The sequence below is a fragment of the Chaetodon trifascialis genome, chromosome 23, assembly GCF_039877785.1.
Source record: "Chaetodon trifascialis isolate fChaTrf1 chromosome 23, fChaTrf1.hap1, whole genome shotgun sequence".
In the NCBI taxonomy this organism is placed as follows: domain Eukaryota; kingdom Metazoa; phylum Chordata; class Actinopteri; order Chaetodontiformes; family Chaetodontidae; genus Chaetodon; species Chaetodon trifascialis.
In genome coordinates, this window is record NC_092078.1 from 4548202 (window position 1) to 4569916 (window position 21715).

The 21715-nt window shown below is 45.2% G+C and overlaps 1 protein-coding gene across 6 annotated transcripts in view; it reads right to left on the reverse strand.

The window, feature by feature from the left end:
• Nucleotides 1-1380: 1380 nt before the first annotated feature.
• Nucleotides 1381-21715, reverse strand: part of LOC139351361 (phosphatidylinositol-binding clathrin assembly protein) — a 75388-nt gene continuing 55053 nt past the window's right edge. For 2 of the 6 annotated variants that reach the window (XM_070993216.1, XM_070993214.1), the window contains exons 13-20: nucleotides 21256-21366; nucleotides 14904-15044; nucleotides 14607-14637; nucleotides 14003-14135; nucleotides 12006-12029; nucleotides 7674-7730; nucleotides 7330-7446; nucleotides 1381-6676 (exon numbers count right to left, since the gene is read on the reverse strand). In XM_070993216.1, the coding sequence (XP_070849317.1) occupies nucleotides 6662-6676; nucleotides 7330-7446; nucleotides 7674-7730; nucleotides 12006-12029; nucleotides 14003-14135; nucleotides 14607-14637; nucleotides 14904-15044; nucleotides 21256-21366 (629 nt within the window). In that variant the 3' untranslated portion in view covers nucleotides 1381-6661. The remainder of the gene's footprint in view (nucleotides 6677-7329; nucleotides 7447-7673; nucleotides 7731-12005; nucleotides 12030-14002; nucleotides 14136-14606; nucleotides 14638-14903; nucleotides 15045-21255; nucleotides 21367-21715) is intronic. The other 4 variants (XM_070993219.1, XM_070993218.1, XM_070993217.1 and 1 more) reach the window with 3 other exon arrangements.

Below are 21715 nucleotides of genomic sequence, written 5' to 3' on the forward strand. Positions count from 1 at the left end.
CTTTTGACGAAATGGTCCTTGGCAGAAAATATATCACTCAAAAAGTACTGGGCCTGACCGACAGCGGTGTTTTGTCTTCAGTGAATAATTTATCGTCAAACCACGGTTGCAGCGTGGCAATTTGCTCTCCGAGGCCGGGATAAAAGATAAATTGGTGCAAAGCTACTCAATTAAACACCTTTATGCTGCATGTTAGCCCACATTCATTCAGCTGCATAATTTATATCTGAAAAATATTACTCGTGTCTGACTTTAAAAGGCTCAAGTGTAACAATTGCTCCAAGAGGAATCAGCTGTAGCTCTATGTAGGTATCAAGTTTGGGAAAACGGGCATTTATGTCACAGCTAATTTTAATAATACATTATATTTTTAATACTTTATTGTATCAGTATAGTATACGACATTCCTACAATACACATCCTGTCATTTAAATAACAATATTTAATATTTGTTGTTTTGTAATCTGTTGTCTTAAAGATGATCTTATATCAGTGTGTTTACCAGCAGACTGACTGTACTCCAGGCTCAGTTTGCTCTTGAAAAACAGCGCCCTCTTCCTGTTTTAAGGCGTTCAGCAGCCCAACAGGCTGCATGAAGACTAGTCATCGTGTTTACAGACATTAAATATTCCCGTCTCGAAGCAAACATAGCTGTGATTTGCTGCTAAAATGCAACATGTGGCACCTTTAAAATCAGTGTTGTGACTGTTTTAAGAGGGTTGTGGACCATCTGTAACAATGCGCTTAAAGTTGTTTAACTATATTTATGATTGCGGTATTATTGTGAGTACATGGAGTACTCAGTGGATTGGAGTATTTAGAGACAATACACAACTGTTTCATATTGTTCCTTTAATGGACTGTTTCTGGTGTTTTACTTTGTGTCTTGTGATTAAATTTGCTGATTTAAGAGCCAAGTTTGGTGGGAAAACCACATCTGTGAAAAGCGCTTTCGTAACACACTCTGCTCCCTCAGTAAGCACCATAAATGTGCCTTTGAGCAAAGCATTTAACCCTCGCCGGAGTTGCGATGAGGCTGACAGCAGACGACTGCTTCTCGAAGGCAGATTTTAAGTATGAATCAATAAATCTTTCAAGGATAAACAAGGACGGCAGAAAACGCATATCGCAGTGAAATTTAAGAGGAGTTTCTTGGTGAAGCATTAAGCTGCTGAAACACATATTGGATGGGTTAAAACATGGGTGGAGATCTCTCTAGAAAACAGGCTGAATTAAGAAAACACATCCCCTCCGGCGCTGCAATTAAAGAAGAGAAGATACACAGTTTGACATCTGAAGGCCTTGAATTTCTCAGACTTTAAAGCACGTTTTAAAGTTTCAGACTCTCCTTCAGCCCGTCAGTTAAACACAGACAATCGGTTAGGAATGGAAAATGACTTTTTATTTCTTCCAAAAAAAAAAAGAGAGAGAGAGAAAACAGATCCCTAGAATAAACAAATATACTGCTGTAAAATAAAAGCCTGTGATTTTTGTCAACTGTGACATTTGTTTGCCTTTCCATGCTTGATACAATCCATATATTTCTGCTTTAAATAAATAGAAAACATGTACAAAGAGATGGGGGGAGGAGACAGAGAAGAGGGAGACAGATTAAAAGGTGTATTCTGCTCAAAAAACATTTGGCATCATTGAGAAATCATGGCTGATCCTGATGTACAGGGAGGTCTGCAGCCCTCGAAATCTGCATCGTCTGTCTGTTTAGCCCGTCCCCGCTGAGTAGTATTCATACCTATATACTGCTGTAATAACGCTAATATCTTTCATGTTCAGAAAAATAAAGAGTAAATGCAAAATAACGCGATTGCAGATAATGAGAGTATGTCTTTAAGCTCTGTGTTGTGAGTGTGAATGTGTGTGTTTCTCTATATACAGAAGAGTGAGGCAGCAATCCGAGGGTTCTTACCAAAAAACACAGATGTAGAAAAAACAGAACGTGCACAAGAGATCTTTGATTCAACACCGACTCACTGACAAAAATGAGGAAATCGATCCGTTTAACAGCCTCTCTCTTTCGCTTCGCGGGCGTTTGAGTTTCTCTTTTGTACCGCGGCTGCGACACGCGTGGCGACCCACAGATGGCGCCGCAGCAGCGCAGAATCCAAAGGGCAAATCCGCCCTCGTGTGCTGCGAGTAACAAAACGTGACATCTTTGGGAGAGGTAACACAAAAAGTTTGGCGCTCCGTTTTGCTACAGTGGCTCGTTCGACGGCGGTACAAACACCTTTCAGATTCAGCCCGACGACCGGTGAACCCGCTGTCATGGACGGCAAATGATTGGTCGACAGAGCGCGATCTGTCCCGGCCTCCGTCTCATCCGGGGCGCCTGACAGACGATACGTCTCAAAAAACGGGGACAACAAGAGGAGAGAATTTATCTTTATCATCACCATCACTGTCACGTCATGCTTTTTGGAGAAAGGACAACAAACATCGACAAGGATGCAACCATGCACTCATCGACCCCAGAGAGAGGGATGGCTCGCCGGAGAAGAGTCGGCTCCCTCTGCCTTAGCAGAAAACACTTAATATGACATCGAGATTTATCCGTCTGTCCTTCCTCACCGAGATTCATGCTACAACAATGCAGAGAGGTGTGGTAGCAGCTTTTAAAGTAGAGAGAAGCCACAAGGTCGCCTGGTCCGATCCCCAAACGCGCCAGGTCGGTCAAGAAGCTGCTCGACCAAACTCCTCCCTGGATACACACCTCACAAAACGACCTGTGTGATAAAGCTGTAATAATTACTGGCAGTTACATCCGCGCTCAGGAGACGGGCCGGTAACGTTTACAAGACCAGAAACCGCAGTCTCCTCATCAACGCTCTCTCGACCCCCCGAAATCTGACCATTTCCAAACCACTTGAGACACACAAAGAAAACCTCATCGCAACAGGCAGGACTGGATTCCATGCAGAGAGAGTTTCATAAAACAGAACAAGAAACGGAAAGAAGAAAAGTTACCAAGAAGAACAGAAGAGCTGCGTTGGCTGGAAAAGGTTGTCAGACGGGGTCGAACTGCTTTCATGCTGCTTGGTTTCAGCTAAACCGCCAACAAACAAAACAACCTGGCGCTGACTTCGCTGTCCTTCACACTCCACGCCAAACCTCTGTGTTCTGAAGAGGCGACCGCAAACAGCAGGAATCATCACATCTGCAGTTCCACCTGATGCGATTCAGCGTTTTTCAGATCTGTGATGATCTGATTCTGGATCAGCGCCAAAATAGAGTCCGAGCTGGAATCCATGAGCAGAAGGTACCTGTGCTCTAACAGAGTCCCAGTTCACGACGGTGTCAACAGATCAGGAACACCAGAGAGCCGCTTTCCGTTCCACGACTAAACCTTTTAGATCACGTTTTGGTTGGATACGAAACCGGAGATTTTTCTTACTGTCATGGTTGATTTGTGGATTCCCTTGTTACTTGCTGCATTTTTCCCACTGAATAAAACGTGTAAGTACACCTGAACAACAGCTGGTTGACTGTCAAAGAGGCTAATTGAGCGGACAAACATTCCAGCTGCTAGCATTCAGCTAAAGCTCATTTCCAAACCTGGTTGGACTGCATACTGGACTGGACTTGTCTCTCTTATAGCCAACAGAGTCTCCCAAAAGACCTGGATATCCCAAGCATCTGATTCTAGGTTCAACAGTCCAATCAGAGACCGTTTAAAGGCTGCTGACATCATAACGAGAGGCGGAGATGGCCGATGTTGTGGAGACGGGAAGAATATGGCGGGGACCTTATCTGCCAGACAGCGGAGCTATGCTAACAGCGAGGGGAAAGAGCGCACTCAAAAGCTGGAGAAAAAGCGAACCACAAAGCCTGAGAGCCTCCGAAAGGTTTTGTCTACAGCTAAAAGACAGAGACACCAAGAGAGATAATAGAGCTACAGTTTACGAGACGCTGGCAGAGGTGAGGACGAGGTGGGAAACCTACTGCAGGAGGTCTTCTATACGGAGGATACTATGACGAGAGGCTAAGCTAACACAAGACTGCGACGAGAAGCGTCTAAGAGCAATTATCCACCCAACAGCGACAGTGATGGGCGGAAGCAGACAATCTAGACAGAAACTGGATATTATTACTGTTATTTTTTTACATATCTACACACACCAAACAGTGACGAAGCAGGCTAATTAAGCGTTCTAGAGATAGACCAACTAGACAGAGTTGAGAGACTGAAGCGAGATTCTAGAGGTTTTCATAGCAGAGCGGATGACGGGTGATACGACCGAACCATCACTGATGACGGGGATGTAGACACTGGACTGGGACCAGGGATGGGACTACAAAAAGATTCAAGTTCATTGTCAGAATGGCAGGAAAATAATTTTTAGTTACCTGCCACAGCGGCTGGTAGATTAGACAAAACCCCAAACAATTTCTACAAACTTCAAATCTCTTTCTCGACTTTTCCCACGCCAGACAAACTGGCGTCAGCTCCGTTACGGCAGGATAGTCACTTCAGTGCAAAATTTTTGCATGTGCATTTTGCAAGAAAATTTGATTTTACAAAAACAAAACAAGCACATTTCCGGTCAAAGTCGCTGGCTCAAATTTGGCTCGACGTTTGACGCAATTTGACCCTCAGAAATAGCCCTCAATGGAAAACAAACACACAAATGTGTAAGCACACACGTGAACACACACTAAAATGTATTATTCGCACATGTACCAACAGTCAAACCCATGGTGACGGACGCTTTGGCTGAGGAATGGCTGTGACCTCTGACACCAGTCAAACTTGATCCCTAAACTTTGCTGGAACCACGGAGCGAGGGTGAAGCCAAAAGTTCAGTGTCATCTGGCTCTCGGTGCAGCTTACAGCCGCTCACTTTGATTCAGTGCAATTTAAAGTGATTTCGACTTGATTCAGTAACATTTAATCATTCAGTCAGTGCTGCTGTCATCAATCATTGGCACATCGTGTGGATCTGCTGATCGGGCGGACCGAATGAAAAACTCTGTTTCTAGAAACCTTTGACGTCTGAATCTGGTTGGTGAGCTGATGAAGACAAAGAGGGACAGATACACACAGGTCGACCTGGTGCTAACAGACGGCTAGCATGCTAACGATGCTAATAACACTCTGCAGTCTCTTGAGCAGAAAAAACACAAATAACTTTTTGGCAGCCAGAAATGTCAAGATAAACGTATGATTTACGTCATTTTGTTGCACTTGCAAGCAGTCTTGACAGCGCAAACCTTTGGGGGACCGAAGAGTCCAAAATGGACGAAGCTATCGCAGCATTGGCTGTGCTGCACCACCCACCTGCACAAAACCTGCTACACAAAAGAGTAGACCAAATTCCTTTTTTTCAATACACTGTGTGAACTCCAGTTAGCGACCAAGCTAACAGATTTGCTAACTGAGAGTTACAACGCTAGCTAGCTAAGAGAGCCTCTACTCTCTCTCTTTAAAAACTCTTTGTTAATCAAATGTTGTACAAGCTTGAGAATAAAATGACGAGGAGGGTAAACGACACGGAAACAGAGAGAAGCTCAGAGAGAAACTGTTGCTTGCATGTTCCTTGCTAGGTCAAATGTGAGCAGGTAGCCTGCCGGCTCCAGTACTTTACCAAATATCCCTGCAAGTAGTCACTACACCATCGATCAGAGACGTACAGATGAATTTCACTGTGCCACTTTCTGGCGTGACCAGGCCTCAAGATGCTAGCATGTTGCTGCAGCTAACCCCTGTTTCTCTGTGTGTATCTGTACCTTTAAGAGAAGAAAACAATGCAGTGTGAGTAACAAAGACTTTAGCTTAAAACCCATAACAACAAACGCTCACCTACTATTAACAAATGGTTCAACAAATTGCTGTACAAGCCCCGGTAACATTCAGGCGAGGCTGCAGAAGAAAACATTGAAAAATACAAAGATATCCCAACAGAGCGGAAAATTACGGGACTTGAGAAGATCTGCCTCTGAAACTCTCGCCGATTGGACAGTCGTGGACGCAGACGGCGAACGGCGGGGATGGAGAGGAGGCCGGTTGTAAAGGTGTTATCCGAAACAACTGCTGCTCGCACACAAGCACACATTTTTGTTCCTTCCACGCACACTAAACAAACACTTGACCCCTCCTAAGTGCTCCCAAGTAGCCGTGGCAAGCGGACGGTAACCCGGAGGGGACAAAATAGCACCAGTATGAAATAAAGCTAATTCTGCAGCAGAGACTCTCACGCGCAGTCAGACGGCGTCGGCCTGACTGAAAACCAGAGGTAGGATCTCCTCAATCCCCTCCTCTCTCCTCCACCATCTTTCTTCCCACCGTTCTCTCTCATCCTTATTCCCTCTCCTGAATCGTCACTCCATCGATTTTAACAGTGTAACAGAAAGAAGCTAAAACACACACACACACACACACACACACGCAAGAAGTTGTTTCAGACAACGACCAGGCAGGATGACCTCCTCCCCACCGCCTCCCTCCACCCCTCCACCCTCTGCTCGGCCATCTTCTCCTCCTCTTCCCGGCTTGTTTTTTGGTTGGTTATCTTGTCGTCTGTCTGTCTCTTCGTCGTTTAAGCTTGATCAAATAATTCCTCCGTCCATCCGATCGTTCCTCTTGTGTGTTTTCTTCTGATGTTTGTTGGTTTGTTTGTCGCTTTTGGCACTCTGCTTCCCCCTGACTGGATTACATAAACTGCATCTAAATAGACAGAAAACGACTTTGTTAGCGAGCTGTTTGGTACCGACAAAACGTCTCAATTCGTCACCTCTGGTTGACCTGGTCACATGTTTTCTTCCTTTGATCATTCTTTATTCCTCGTCGTGTTTTGTCTGCCTTTGCTGCTTTTGAGACGGCTCCACATAATTTAATTTGTATAACTGCATGATTGATATTGTTTGGAGTGAGTGCGCTGAACCTGCGAGAGCCAACTCGGCCTGAAACTTTGTTTTTTCTAATGTAATAAAAGAGAAAATCTGAATGTGATTTCAGCTTCTGACAACACAGCTTAACGTTCCAGCTCCAGTTTCTCTGGACGGGAAAGACGTGCATGTGTTCAGCTCTGTGGTTGTTAATACACAGACATGCAACTGGTGATGGTGGCTGACACTGGTTTGTTTTACATGAGAAAAGGTAATAAACAGAAATCCCTCCTTTGGTCTGACCTGCTGATGCTTCACATCATGAACATGACAGACTTGTAGCATCTAATAATGTTATAACTGCTGAAAAACACACACATAAATGTAAAATAATGTCCCAATAAAGGAGCACATAGACAGCTCTCCTGTTATAATTACTAAATAATACTGTGCTGCAACTCTCAGCTGCAGAGGTCTCAGTTAACAGCTCACCTGGGCTCCGGGCATGGGTGTGAAGGGGTTGGTGGGTCTGAGAACAGGCTGGTTGTACATCATTGGCTGAGGAGCCATCACTGGTACCCCGCCCATCTGACCCATCTGGGGAGGGACCTGGAGAGAGGGACGGAGGAGGGGGTGGAGGTGAAGAGAAGGCCAAAAAAAGGCCAAACGTTTGCTGGTTCTAGCTTTCTAAACTGTGAGGATGTGTCACTTTTAGCAATTTTATATAACTGTAAGCTGAACATCTTTTAGTTTTTACTCATGTACAATATGTAAGAACTGTCCAGATTACCGCTAACCGCTGCTAACTGTAGCTGCTAACGTCTTTCAACACTCACCATTCCATACACAGGCACTTGCGGTGTGGTCATGGGAAAAGCCATGGGAGCTGGAGCCTGGAGGAGAAGCAAAAACCAGGAATCAACGCAAAGCAGGCGGGAGAGGCGGAGGTGGCTGCAGACAACACACCCTGGCTTTGGCTCGTGTCGGCCTCCTCACTGCATGTGGAAAGCTACGGCATGAAAGGATTTGACTGAAGAGCGTTTGCACAACTTCACTGTCCTCAGCTTTGATCTCATCTGTCTTCATCAGACACGTCTGAGTCTGAACGCAGTGGATAAAACACACACTGTCTGATGTATGTGCATGGAGAGCACATTTAATGCTGATCGAGTGTGTGTGTGTGTGTGTGTGTGTGTGTACACATTAGGAGCGCGACAACACAGCATGCAGCAGAGGTACTTAGTGGAATCCCACTGGGAGCAATCATTACCACGGCTTTAAAAAGGGTGGCTCAGTAGTGCAGCGTTTAGCCCTGCCCTCCTTACTTCACAAATCAAATCCACTACGGCTCAATGGGCCTCAAATTCAACGTGACGGGCAATTTGTAGCCGTCGTTTACAACCCGCGCGCAGCCTCGACAAAGCTGCCCGATTTCTGCTCGACACATTGGTAATTTATGGCGCGGGGTGTCCGCTGTGCATTACAGTACGGTATCAGCGAACGTCCCTGGAGGACAATCAGTTTACAGGATTGGGGGTGAGGATGCTGCTTGAACAACGGCGGCCGCTCGGTAACGCGCAGACGCGTATGAATATTCACAGATGTTCGATGAGTTATGTATCGCCGGCGGCGCGTTCACAGTTCGTGGAGTTACAGATCGCAGAGGCAGGCGCTCTGACAACTTCTCTCATATGTAACAAATAAGGACCTGCATTTTTCAGTGGGATCGGGGAATGCCTGCAAGCGTTGGCAGATGTGACTGCGACCCCCCCGTCACCGTTACATCTAATGGCGGCGTATTCGCCGCAGTCGGAGGTTGTGACCCTTTGTTCTGCTGCGGGTCATCCTGCTCAGCCAGAAGTCAGCGGGCTCCCACTGTTTTCAAAAACCCATTAAAAACAGCTTGCAGAAACACGCTGCTGCCTTCACGGACCTAATCCATCACTGTAAATGAGACAACTGAGGCATTTTTCTTAGCATGACTTTACAACGCCTCAATCGCCGCAGAGATATTAAAAGCAGCCGGAGCTGGAAGCCTCAAGCTGGAGTACATCAGTGAAAAAAGTTCATCATTTCCACTGAAGATGCTAATTACCTTTACGGTTTACATCAAATGATGGATTACATTAATCAAGGCGGTACAGTTTAGGCTTTTCAGGTGGAAAAATAAAACACCGGCATTATCCTTTAAATGCAACTTAAGCAACGACGCTTCAATCAATGCTTTAAACAAATATCCTGTTATGCTTGTTGCTCTATAAAGAGCCCGGACTTGTAGTTTTTTATGATTGTTTTAGCTCCGTTTTAAATGTGCAAACCTCTCCACGCAAACCGACTTCCTCACCTGCGAACACAAAATGTCCTCACAGAGAGTGTAAAACACCCCGTCACACGTTCACTCACTGCGTTTTCTGTGTTGTATTTCATGAATTACTGCAGCTTACTGTATTTTAGATGATTCCTGTCTCTGGTGTTTGGTGCCTTGAATAAAGAAGAATGTCAGCGGTCGATGCAGAGCAGAAAAGGTAAACTGAGGCAGTGAACGGCAGCCTGGCAGTCCGTGTTTTTTAGCTTATATCTGTGTACACGGTGGCAAATTTGAGCGATCAAAACATGCTGAATTGGCTCTTACCACTGTGTGCAGTGTTCCCGTGGACGTACAGACAACCATCTCTGGATTACTGTAACGCTGAAATAAACTTAAAATGAGATTCTCAAGCAAATTCTGAGTTATAAGCAGCACCTTTATTTCTATTTCTAAACTGTTTAATTTGCCTTTGTTTGCGATCTGTGGGTCTGTTATGTCTGTGGGTTCAGATTTGACTGATTTATTGTCTTTTTTTGGGAAAGTTTTGCACTGAAAATTCTCTCCCAAACCCTTTACATTAATATATTTAATACAGAAAAGTTTTTAAAAGTCTTTCTTCCTCTCCAGCTTTTCAGATGCTAATGTCTGCTGCTTAAATAGGACGCTGTTACTCGTATAACCTCCCTGAGCTGAGCACCGCAGACTGTGTTTTGATGGGAATTGGTCACCGTTTGACAGCAATTTTAGATAACGATCATTTTCAGAGTTATTTCACTTCAGCACATACACACCATGAAGCTGTGATGGACTGACGTTACCTCGTTTGATATTGATTTTGTATTGATAGGTTTCATTTTTAAGAAGTGCAGCTTTTCGTGTGAGGAATTTTGAAAAAAAAAAAAAACTGGACAGGAATTGATTCTCCACCCTGAAGTTTATCAATATGATTTATCGGGTATCTGCTCTCCATTGCTGCCTCCAGGGAGCACGCTGTGAGCGCTGATCATAACCATTGATCAATCTGATCTCTTTCAGCAGGAGAGCTGGCCGGCCGCCAGAGAGGCAAGAAAAATAAGCCGTTTCAAGCCAAAGGACTTGATTTATCCGTCAGATACGTTTATTGCTCACACTTGTAGCTCAGCGGTTTCGGTATTTGAAACCATGATTAAGATTTAACAGACTGAACCGCCGTCCACACCTGAACAAAGCAGCCGACCGTCTGTCTCTGGCTGAGGCGCTCCGTCCGCTTTAATGTCTGCTCGAGCGAAATGACAGGGGGCGCCACGTTGTTTTTTTTAAGCATGACAAGAAGACGTCTGACAGAGAGCGAGAGCAGGTGAGACGCCGTTTATGCACCACTACACCTTCTCTATCAGTATCTTTGTCCATCTGTCTTCGGGCCAAGCTGTCGTCTCTCAGTGCATCACGCTTTACATTCATCTGCCTGTCTGCGTCTGTCTCTCTATGCTCAGCCTCTCCCCTGCTGCGTCTGCCCCTGTTTTCGTCTCTGAGGTGCCCCCCTCTGTGCCGGCGTACTCATTTTTCTGTCTCCTCTCCGTCTTTAATCCCGAGTTTGAACGATTCGCAGCTGAACTTTCCCTCCAAAAGGCGGATCTCTTCTTTCTTTCTCCGCAAAGTCAGACTTCTGATCGGAAAATGACCCGCATGGTTAAGTGGAGGTTAAGTAAGCAGAGGGCTTTGCAGGATTTCTGGCTGGCATTTTAAGCATCAAGAGAGCGCAGACCGTTGCAACCTTGCCCTTCTGGCGAGAATCTCAGATGTGGGAATTTCACTTATCATGCATGATGCATGACATGCTCCTCATTCGCTGCTCTGCCACCTGTGATGTCTTATATACGGCTGCCACTTGCCGCTATGACTTATTCATCATGTTATCGGCTTACGGAGGTGATGTTTGCCGTTTTTGTGGACATCTGCAACAGTTAGAGACAACAGATTTTCTTCCTCAAGGACAATAACGAGCCTTTCTATTAATATTTCCCCTCTCTAAGCTTTATTTGTTCGTGTTCAAAGCTGCACTTTTTTGTTTGCTTGTCTTGCTAAATGTACGTTGAAGGCAGGCTTCAGTTCACTGCTGACCGCACAATGTTGGGACTTTTGTCTTGTGCCATTTAGGAGGAGAAAAAAAAGACATTTTAGCTTGTTTTGCTGAGAGAACAATTCCTTCATTTTTTCTATTATGCTGCTGCTTTAATTCCCTTTGGAAATGTCTGTTTTTGCTTTTTGCCTTTGTCAGTGAGGGTCAATAACATGTCTCCAAAATTAGATGGTTTAGCATTAGTTTCATAAGTTTTTGGCTTTTGACATGGACTCTGAAGAATGCCAATAGATCGTTCTGTCATGTTAAGTTATGACGGATACTCTAATAGGAGTAAACGGTGAATTTGTTTGGACCGTTTTCAGCAGCAGGACAGTATATTTGGGGTGAACTGTAAATAAACTGCACCATGTTGTGATGAGAAGGGTCGCTGCTGTTTTTTAATAGTTTCTGGACAAAGCTAGAGGTCTGTGGCACAGAGGGACAGGCCATCAGGCCTCCGAGCCACAGGAAATACTCGTTATCAGGATCATTTCATTTGGGATTTGTTGACAGCGTGAAAAATGGCCTGACTTGTAGTTTTATGGATTCTGTAGTTGTGACTTCCTGGAGTCAGTGCAGATCAAAAGCCCGGGGCGCAGAGGTCGTCAAAAAGACATCTTTTAAAACAAGTTTCTCCAAGAAAGAAAGAGGTGACAGAGATGAAGAGGAGAACAGGGAGAGGGGACGCTGGAAGCACATTATAGAAGCCATTGAGCAGCTGAGAAAGACTGGTTTTACCAAACAGGGATAAGTACTTACATAACTAGTATAGAACATTCCATTCTGCATCAGGACGCAACAAGGAAAAAAGACAAGAGACAGACAGAGAGAAAGATGGAGGGGGAAGAGGAGATACGACAGAGAGAAGCACAGGAGAGGGTGGAGGATGAGAGAAAGTGACAATGTGAGGGTGGAAGAGAGAATTCAAGGAAATGAGGAGATGATGAAAGAGGGGAGCAAATAAAGGTAGAGAGCAAGAGAAGGGAAAGAAAGGGGAGAGAATTACAAAGAAAACGTCGGCAAAAATGGAGGACCAACAGCCACAAGTAGAGGAAATAAAACCAGCGGAAAAAAGAGCGAGGGGTCAAAAATGGGACGGGCAGATGTCAAAGGCAGCACAGCGAAAAAACAGGACGAGCAGATGACAACGCAAAACAAGAGACGCGATAAAACAGAGCGCGAGCGAAGAGGGGAAGGAAGACGAGTGGATGACGGTGCAAAAACAGGCGGAAGAAATGCATGGAGAGGACGAGCGGGACGGGAAGGGAGGGATGAGAGTGGACGAGAGCAGAGGTGAAGAGGAGGGAAAGAAGGCCAACAGGAGAGCGAGGGCAAAAAAAGACAGATATTGGGGGGAGGGGAAGAAAGAGAGGAAGTGGAGGGTTAGTGACAGTTTGTCCTCGTCAGCCAGAAACTGCTGTCCGGAGATCAGGAGGACAATCAGGAGCTGCCAAGATCAGCACACACACACACACACACACACACACAGCATGCACAGGCAGCTACACACTGCACCAAACCAACACACACACACACACACACACACTCACACACACACCAGCACTTGCATCCAAATACAGGACACAACGAAGTACAACATGCACACAGGCGAGCATTCAGCATGTGCACAACAACAACTTCAGGTCCGTCTGCAAGTTCCTTCACGTTCAAACATCCAAACTCACAAACTGAAGTCGGCAGAGAAGCCAAAAGCGACGCGTTCTGTGCAGCGACGCAGATTTCTCACTGTTAAAGGAAGAGTTTGACGTTTTGAGAAAGATCGATGCCACTCTCTTGTCGGGCAGGCAGATTTTGTTAGCTAGCTAGGCTAAGCTAGCCGACTGCTGGTTGCAGCCAAGAAATAGTCGAGCATACACCTGTAAAATCACACATAATAGATGAGATTTAGACTGAGCTTTAGAGGTGCTGGGAGGTGGATTTTGTCTTTTGTTGCTAGCTGTTTCCCCCTGTTTCAAGCCTTTGTGCTAAGCTAAGCTAAGCTAAGCTAACCAGCTGCAGCCACGTATTTAACAGACAGGCATGAGAGTGTTACTGATCTTCTCACCCAGCTCTCGCCATGAAAGTGAATAAGCACAGTTCCCAAAACAACAAACTGTTCCTTTAATACGACGTCGTCAGAAGCCAGAATATATTAAACACATTTAAAAACGTTTTTAAGAAACATTTTTAAGATGTTTCCAGGACTTACAGACAGCTCGATGGATCCTCGCTGAGGATAATTCTCATCTTTTACAATTTATTTTTCATTTTTTTCTGTAGCTCTTGGATCATTTCTTGGAGCAGAGACATCAGGAAGTTGAACGGGCAGGAAACAGAGCATTCAGACAAGCTGACAGACTGTAAACGAGCCGGCAGTTTACTCAGAACTCGTATATTTGGAGGGAAAAATAGTGAACAAATCCACAGTGCTGACAATAATAATAACACAGAGGAAGTACAGAGGGTGAAGGCTGAGCCAGGAGGGTAATTAAGTCTGATTTGATCTCGTTTGATCTGCATCATCTGACCGCTCGTGTTTCTCGACCTGCCAAATTTCAGCCACTGATGTTGTTATTCGATGTCATTATCACTGATAGGAACGACGGCCTCAACTCTGAAAATAAGATCCAATTCACAATAAACTGGCATCAACCTTTGAGGCTTTTCTGCCGGACTTTCGGACACCTCGATGGATCACTCATTCGATCGGAGCACTACACGGGCCACATTCACATTATGTGTTTCTGTCTCCTCACCACATGTTGTACAGGCATGGGCTGTGGGGCCATGGGCGCCGGGCTCCACTGTGTGGTCGACATGGTCTTATTCTGCCAGTTCTGGCCTCCCGTCAGCTTCTTCTCTCCAGGCTGGCTCCAATGCATCTCTGGCCTGCGGAGGGACGCGCAGAGCAGCAAAACAAACACACCATCATTGCTCAACCTGCGGCCAATTTCTCAAACAACACCAAAAAACCATGTTGTGGGAGAAAGAAAACGCAGTACATCTGCTCTTTTTACTTGTAGATTCTTCTTTCTTTTCACTTTCTTTTATTTTTTATATTCCCTGTGAGGCGCATCATGAATTTTAAAGACTAACCATACTGCAAGTACGGCAGAAACATAAAAGTGAATCTTGCCATTAATGCTCTACAGAAGCACTTTATCACAAACCTGAGCAGTTAAAAGCGATTGAATACTCAATAATAAATCTGATTTTGACTTTCAGCAGTAAAAGTTATATGTTGGCAGACTGGCAGCAGCAGAGATAAGGTATAAGAGGGAGGTGCATTTGTTTTACCGCGGGATAAATCTGAGGCTACAAGCACAACACAAAGGCATCATCACAACTCAAGACACTTACTTCTTGGCTGGGGTCCCGCCAAACTGAAGATCTGAGGACAGACAACCACAACCACAGAGACGTCAGAGATGAATGAGAGTGAATGAAAAGCAGCATTTCCTCTCTGATTTTACTCCATCTTTGATCTCTTTCACAAGTTTGTAACATCCAGATGTTGATGTGCCTTGATACAACAGTGTGTGATATGCTCAATCAATATGAGCGATCAGATGTGTGTATGTGTGTCAATGACATAAATGCTCAACCAGTGAAATCCATCGTAACAGATGCTGTAACTAGTGAAGTCTGGACACTCACTGCCCACGAGGTTGGCCAGAGAAGAGTCGAGGTCGTTGGCTAGCAGCTTTCCTCCCGGATGGATGGCCATTTGAGGAGGAGGAGGAGGTGCGGTGTGCGTGGGAATCGTAGGCTTCAGCAGGTCGCCGAGAGCATCGAAACCTGGAGGAGAAATGAACTTGTACATGTAAAATAAGCGCATTTTGGATAAGGCAGGCTGGTAAGAACGTCATGCAGACAGAGAAGAACGCATAGAGGTTAGTGCTCCACTCAGACAGAGAAAATGAAGTACAGACAGACATCTGATTAAATATCCCAATCACCCAATCACAGCTTTGGATTTCTCCACACGCACTAAGAGCGACACTCTGTAAACTGAGCTTTCCAAAAGCCAAAAACACTGCAGCTTAAGTGTAATTCAGGTTTGTCTGCTTTTATGTAGGTTAGCTAAATGCTAACTTCCTACTAGCTAGCAGGAAGGAAGGAAGCAATACTTGCAAGGCGCATTTCAATAGCTATCTGTACCATTTTTTGGAGCCCTGCTCACAATTAGCCCATGCACTGTGTGGCAGCCAGTCCTGGATGCTAACATGTCAGAGTTTAGGGTAGCGTTAGCATCTCTGTCCTGACGTTTAGACTCCCAGCTTCCCCAGGAAACACTACCCGAGACAGAGCTGTGATTTCAAGAGTTAAAGCTGCAGCCGTAAAACTGCTAAAGCACAAAGCAAGACATAGCAACAGCGAGCAGCTCGTTAACTAACCAAACTGCAGCTGCAAGAACCTTAATATAGAGTGAGGGAAGAGCTCATGCTTGAGGAAGGTACAGAAGAGGAGCAACTGATTTCCAAGTATCCGCGAGAAAGAGTTTAATCCTGAATCTAATGAGAGCCGACTCAACTTTCAGCCCAATTTTCCAAACTTTTCAAAAATGTCCGTCCACGATTCGGCCGCTTTAATGAAGCGGCGCTGGATGGTTTTGATCTGAGAATATTGCTGAGCTGTACATCCTTAATATGAACCTCAATCTCACTGCTAGCCCTGCTGTTAATTGAATTCCTCCTGCCCCATTTTTAGCATTTACTTCCATGGACAGAGATTCCTGTTTAAAGCAGATATACTCTACCCAGGCTTTTTTTTATTCCACTGTCATGCAGCAGCCTCATTCTATCAGCGGCGAGCCTATAATCCCTGACTCAGTAGCTCGCAGCACTTGTTCCAGTTGATTGATTTATCTGTTCGGAGCTGTCATGTATACACTCCGAGTCCGAACGGTGATTAGTTTTGAACATGTATGTGTGTTCGTGTACGAGTGACAGTGTGAAAACTGATTGTGTTCGTCCAGGGGCCGGTAGGTGCAAATGACAGAGTAATTTCCTGTGTTGGCGTGCGTGCGTGTGTGTGTAAGCGCCTGTGTTAACGACTTCCCATGTCAGCACTCATTCAGCTAATGGCTCACTATTACACTGCCGGAGGTGTGACTGTGCATGTATGTGTTTATCTGTGTCTGTATTTAGTGGAACTGGAAAAAACAAGCAAAAAAAGAGAGAAAACTGAAAGCATAAACCTCGCTCTGTGCGTTACTGTTGCCTCGCTTTATCCACTAACCTTTACTGGATAAAAAAAAACAACCAGAAATAAAGTGACGACAGCTAGCAAAGGCACGAAACAAGAACAAGCGAGATGTGAATGCAAGACGGCCGCCGAAAATGTAGCGTCCCTGCAAAACACAGGAGGAGGAGAAAGGAAAAAAGAAAGCGAGGCAGCTGATGGTGGGAAAAAATAGGGAGGAATAATATTTAGTTAGGAAGCAGCGTGTAGGTCTGACAGCGGTGCTGACACAAGAGATTCAGAGAGCGCTGTTCCTGCTAGCTTAGCAGATGAGAGAAAAAAGAGGGAGAGGAGGACGCGCATGCAGAGGAAAGGGAGGAAGAAGTTAAAGAAGAAGAGGAAAGTGGAAAAGAGAGCAAGGGGGAAACCTAGCTTTGTCCACTATCTTTTTAATTCTCTCGACTCTAATTTCTCTCCCATTGTCGGCGTTTCCATTATTGTTGTCACTGTGATAAACCACTCTGGCAGCGTGGGTGATTTTTTGTTTATTAAACCAGCGTGTCAGGAAGGCCCAATGAATTAAATTGAACCGAGAGAGCAACAGAAGAGATAAAAAGGGGGAGGGAGAGGGAGAGAAAAAGAAACAAGCCCTCTCAGTAGATCACACACACCACCGGGCAGGGAGAAGAAGAAGAAAACAGGGGGGAGGAGGAGGAGGAGGAGGAAGGTGATGAAGGGAGCACTGAGAGCGATGTATTGAACTGGGAGGATAATGCTATCAGTGTTAGCTTAGGTGTTTCAGCTGAGGATTTGACAGTCAATAGAGTTTAAGATCAAAGGGAAGGAAGGTAGTAAATCCATGTCGAGGGTTCAATTCCAAAACACTCGGAGGGAGAAATCTGCTACTTACTACTAAATGTGACAGAAATTTAAAAAGGTTGGATTATCTAAAGCCCCTTTCAGACACGGGATACGTAGCATTGCTGGCTTCATCTGCCGGTTGAAGTCGTGGCTTTCTGTCATTCACGTGTCCCTGACGGTGTTCACAGTCAGTTATGTCACAGGCTGCAGCAGCGATGGCTTTTTCTAACTTAGGCCGCTGTTGATGCCTTAATTATGGACCACCGTGAGCGCAGACGGATGTTCAGCCCCTCTGAGAAAATATTTTCTCTTCAATTTAATAATTGAAAGTGATCAGGCAGAGAACCGCCCAGTCACTAAGCTCCACTCTCCCAGGATCGTGTTGCCACACAAGTCAAACTTTCTGTCCTCGCACAGCAAACATCCAGCTCACAGCGGGCCCGTCCGAAACTCCACACTCACATACAACTGAGTACGCTAAAATGCTATGAATAAAACTGTAGAATGAACTAAATAGCACATGAGGTGCACAGTATTACTGGTGAACAATTTCACATCTGCTAGCTTGCTATTCAAGCTAACATTAGCCCCATGAGTTGGTTGAAAAGCCTTTACCGGTTACAGAGATAACGCCTGCTGCTTGAAACTCTTGGCAAAAGCTGTAGCTAGCGAAAGTTAGCTTAAACACCAGCCAACTTTTTAAAGTTCTCAGCTGCCCCGTTTTTAAAAAGGGTCTTAAATATGAACTTGAAGGCTACATGCATATCATATCGTGCTAATAGACTGAAGCTAAAGCTAACAGATCCCATTTAGCATCCTCACCAGCCGATGGATGTAGAAGACATGGAAATATAGAAACATCAGTCATCTTGTGCTGCATTATAAAGCTTGTTAGTCCAAGTATAATAAGGAAATAATACATAAATACTTAAATCTAACACTCTTCACCTGTTCTTCTTTTGATAACTGAGTGATATATTTATCCCACTATCCCACGTAAATGTGATGGTCTTCAATACAGATGGAAATCTTACATTCCTGTCACAATGTGCATGTCTGAAAGGGGCAGGAAACAGCTGTGCTAGCGTGTGATTAGCTTGCTGATAGCTTGCCCATGAGCTGAGACACAGAGGAGAAAAAAACCCATTAAAATGAATGAAATCTGCAAATCTAAAATCTGACTTAAAAAAGCAACTAAAACAGGGAGATTGCACCCAAAGGTGAGGTAAGATATAAAAGGCGCAGAATCCCAAAGAGGCATAAATAAGCTCTCAATCGACTGTCAGCAAAGACAAGAGAAAACAGATGAATAAGTAAGAATACATTATAAAGTAATCACAGGAAACAATAAGCTTCGGCAACACAAATATGAATTGTGCTCTGCCATTAAAAATAATGAAATCTCGAAATAAAAAAGGAGCAACCGCGGCTCCAAATCTCCGTGCATCAGTGCACAAACACAATAAGATATCAGTTAAGAGTGGATGAAGAGTACAGACTTTGCAGAGGAAGGAGGAAGGACTGTGAATTGTAAGGAGGGAGAGAAAAGAGGAGGAGGAGGAGAGCAGATGGAAAGGAGTTGCCTGGGTGATTCTTGCCTTGTGAAGTGTGATGGGGAGACGATGAGGCAAACACAGAGAGAGATGAAATAAATGGAGGGAGGAGGAGGAGGAGGAGGAGGAGGAGGAGGAGGAGGAGGAGGAGGGTGTCGAACGGTGTGAACACCAACAAACAAAACAGACGAGCAGGAGCAGACAGATGGGACGGAGCGAAATGACAGACGACGTGCGAGCCGACGAAGACACACACGGTTACAAACAGTGAAATCTAAGAGCACGTGGACGCACGAGACAATGCGTGGACACACACACACACAGGACAGTAGCTGCACACACACACACACAGACATATACACACACACAGGGATTTTTGTGGGATGCTGCCAGTTGCCCAGATGGTGTATTGGTAGTTGTAGTGGCAGCTTCAACACAGGCACTATTAATAGAAGGAAGTTAGTCTGCCCAAAGCCAGAAGCAGGCGGCACGCTGAAGCCACAAGCCTCCAACTGTGAGCTCTGAGCGGAGCGGGAGAGACGGACGGGGTTAAACGAGATTAGAGCGAGCCAGAACTCGGCAGCCCCTGAACTGGATCTACGCTCTGGACTCTTTATACGTTAGAAAGATGAAAGAGATCCGGCAAAGGTTTGGAGACGCAGCGCTACAGTTCAAATGCAACTAATACTCCGAATGATTACGACGACGTGACTGGAATACCTCACAATGTGATGCAGCTCTGTATGACAATACCGTTGATAAGTCATACCAATGAGTGTGAGGGATAAGCGCAGCGTGCAAAGAGCCGGCTGATTAATCCTGGCAAACGTTCAGTAATGTGCTTGACGGGCGGTGTTGCTGTGGAGATGCCCTCAGCTTGATGAAGACAAGCTAAATGTTGTATCAGTGACGAAGGAAAACAGGTAACTGTGGGATAAAAGGCGATGCTGAAGTTTTACACTGAAACGTGATGATAGATAATTCTGGAAACATTCGAAACTTATTGAAAACAATCCAATGAAAAGACCAAAACCATTAAGAGGCAGTCAGACCCAAACCCATTAGCTTCCTAAAAAGGCTAAATAGTTTTTAGCTAGCGTAACTCAAACAGGAGTATCTCTCGGGCACTGTTTCCAGTCGTGGATTAACACACATTTGGTGTACTAGTGAGTATTTACAGCAGCGCGGACATAAAACAGAAAAAGCTACAGTGCCCACGGTCATCGTGGTGAAGGAACGTGTCATCCAGGGCAACGGTGAGGCTCACTGATGTGCTTTTAATGGTTGGTTGGTTGGTTGGTTTTGGCCTTTTCGTAAGATTTATTGACGATAAAAACTTTTTTCTTCAACCGAATTTAAAATAAAGCCCCACGCTGTAAGTTCCTCTGAGCTCCTGCGTCTCCTTCTGAAATTCTGTCTCCCTTCATGATGAAAACAGACTTCAGATGACCTCTGCAGGGAGTCACTCTTATCTGCTGTGCCTTCTTCAGAGCGGTCGATAACTCACCACGCCTTAAAATTGTATGCTTTGCAGGAGCGTCTCGAGACCAGAAGAGGTTGAGAAGCACTGAGATTGATTGTGTCAGTTGCTGAGAGGTTAAAAGAAAGTAAGCTAATAAGAGGGCTCGGAGCCAAAGTCTCCGACCTGCAACACTTAAGAGCCATCAGTCTAAAGCTGTTACCATAACAGGCGAGAAACCACAACAGGAGGAGCTGAAGAGGCTGCAGGGAGGGTTCCTACACACGTCTGCTCCATTCAAGACTTCAAAGGATTCAAAGATTTTGGTTGGCCATTAAGCGATGACTGATAACACTGAAAGGAATCCCATTAAAATAATGAAATGAGTTCATTTAGCTAATTTCCTGTAGGTTCCCGATCTGGAAAAGATCTTTTTAGCTGCTCATATTTGTAGGAAGTGCAGACCCGTGTAGGAACCGTGAAAGAAGAGGAGATACTGAGGAAGATCAGGAGGGTGAGTTAGCGTTTAGCAACATCTAAACAGAATCTGATCACAGTTTTGGAGTTGTTAGTGTATGCTGTCAATCAAACTCGATCAAACCACGCACACACAGCCCTGAAGAGGCAGATAGAGCTTTGTCCAGATTATAGAGAAATAATCTTTGAAAGAAAGTCTTCAGGGGCGTTCAACTCACATAGCTGCTCGACAACCAACCTGAATTTAAGGTTAAATTCTGGGTTGCGAGACTTAGAGCTGCTGCCATTACAGTGTTAGAGGCAATTATGTCAAACAACAGGCGATGCTAAAAAAGTTACACACACCCACCCAACCACAAGCTGCTGGAACGAGTCAGAGGGTTAGTCGAATGCTACGCTTGCGCTGCCAGAAAAGCCAAAAGGTTTGAGGCGTCAGTCGGGCCCTGTCTGGACAGTCAGACAGAGCGGGCTTTACCAGCTGCAGGTTGTGAGCCGTTGTTACTGGGCGTGGCCTTATTCCCAAACACAGCATCGAAATCTACAGTCATGGCCGCGGCGGTCTGCTGCAGAGGCTGGCTCTCCATTCCTGAGGGATGCAGTTAAATATGACCGATTAAAAGCCTGTTTGGGTGCACGAGAGAACTGCTGGACTGGCTTTATCTCACACAGCTCTGAAATAACTGCACACATATACATCAGATTGTGATTCAGCCTGGAGGGAAATCATGGCTTTGCTGTGGTAAGGATCCCACCACCTCCCGCTAAACTAATCCCATTAGATTGGGAACACGGACATTACGGTCTCCAGCGTACTGCCATTGTTGTTGCTTAGGCTGCGCAGGCTGTCGGGAATGTCAGGCTTTCAGAGGAGAGTTAAGCCTGTGCACGAGGAAACCCACTGATGCACCTTTTGTTTTTCAGTCTTCATCCACATC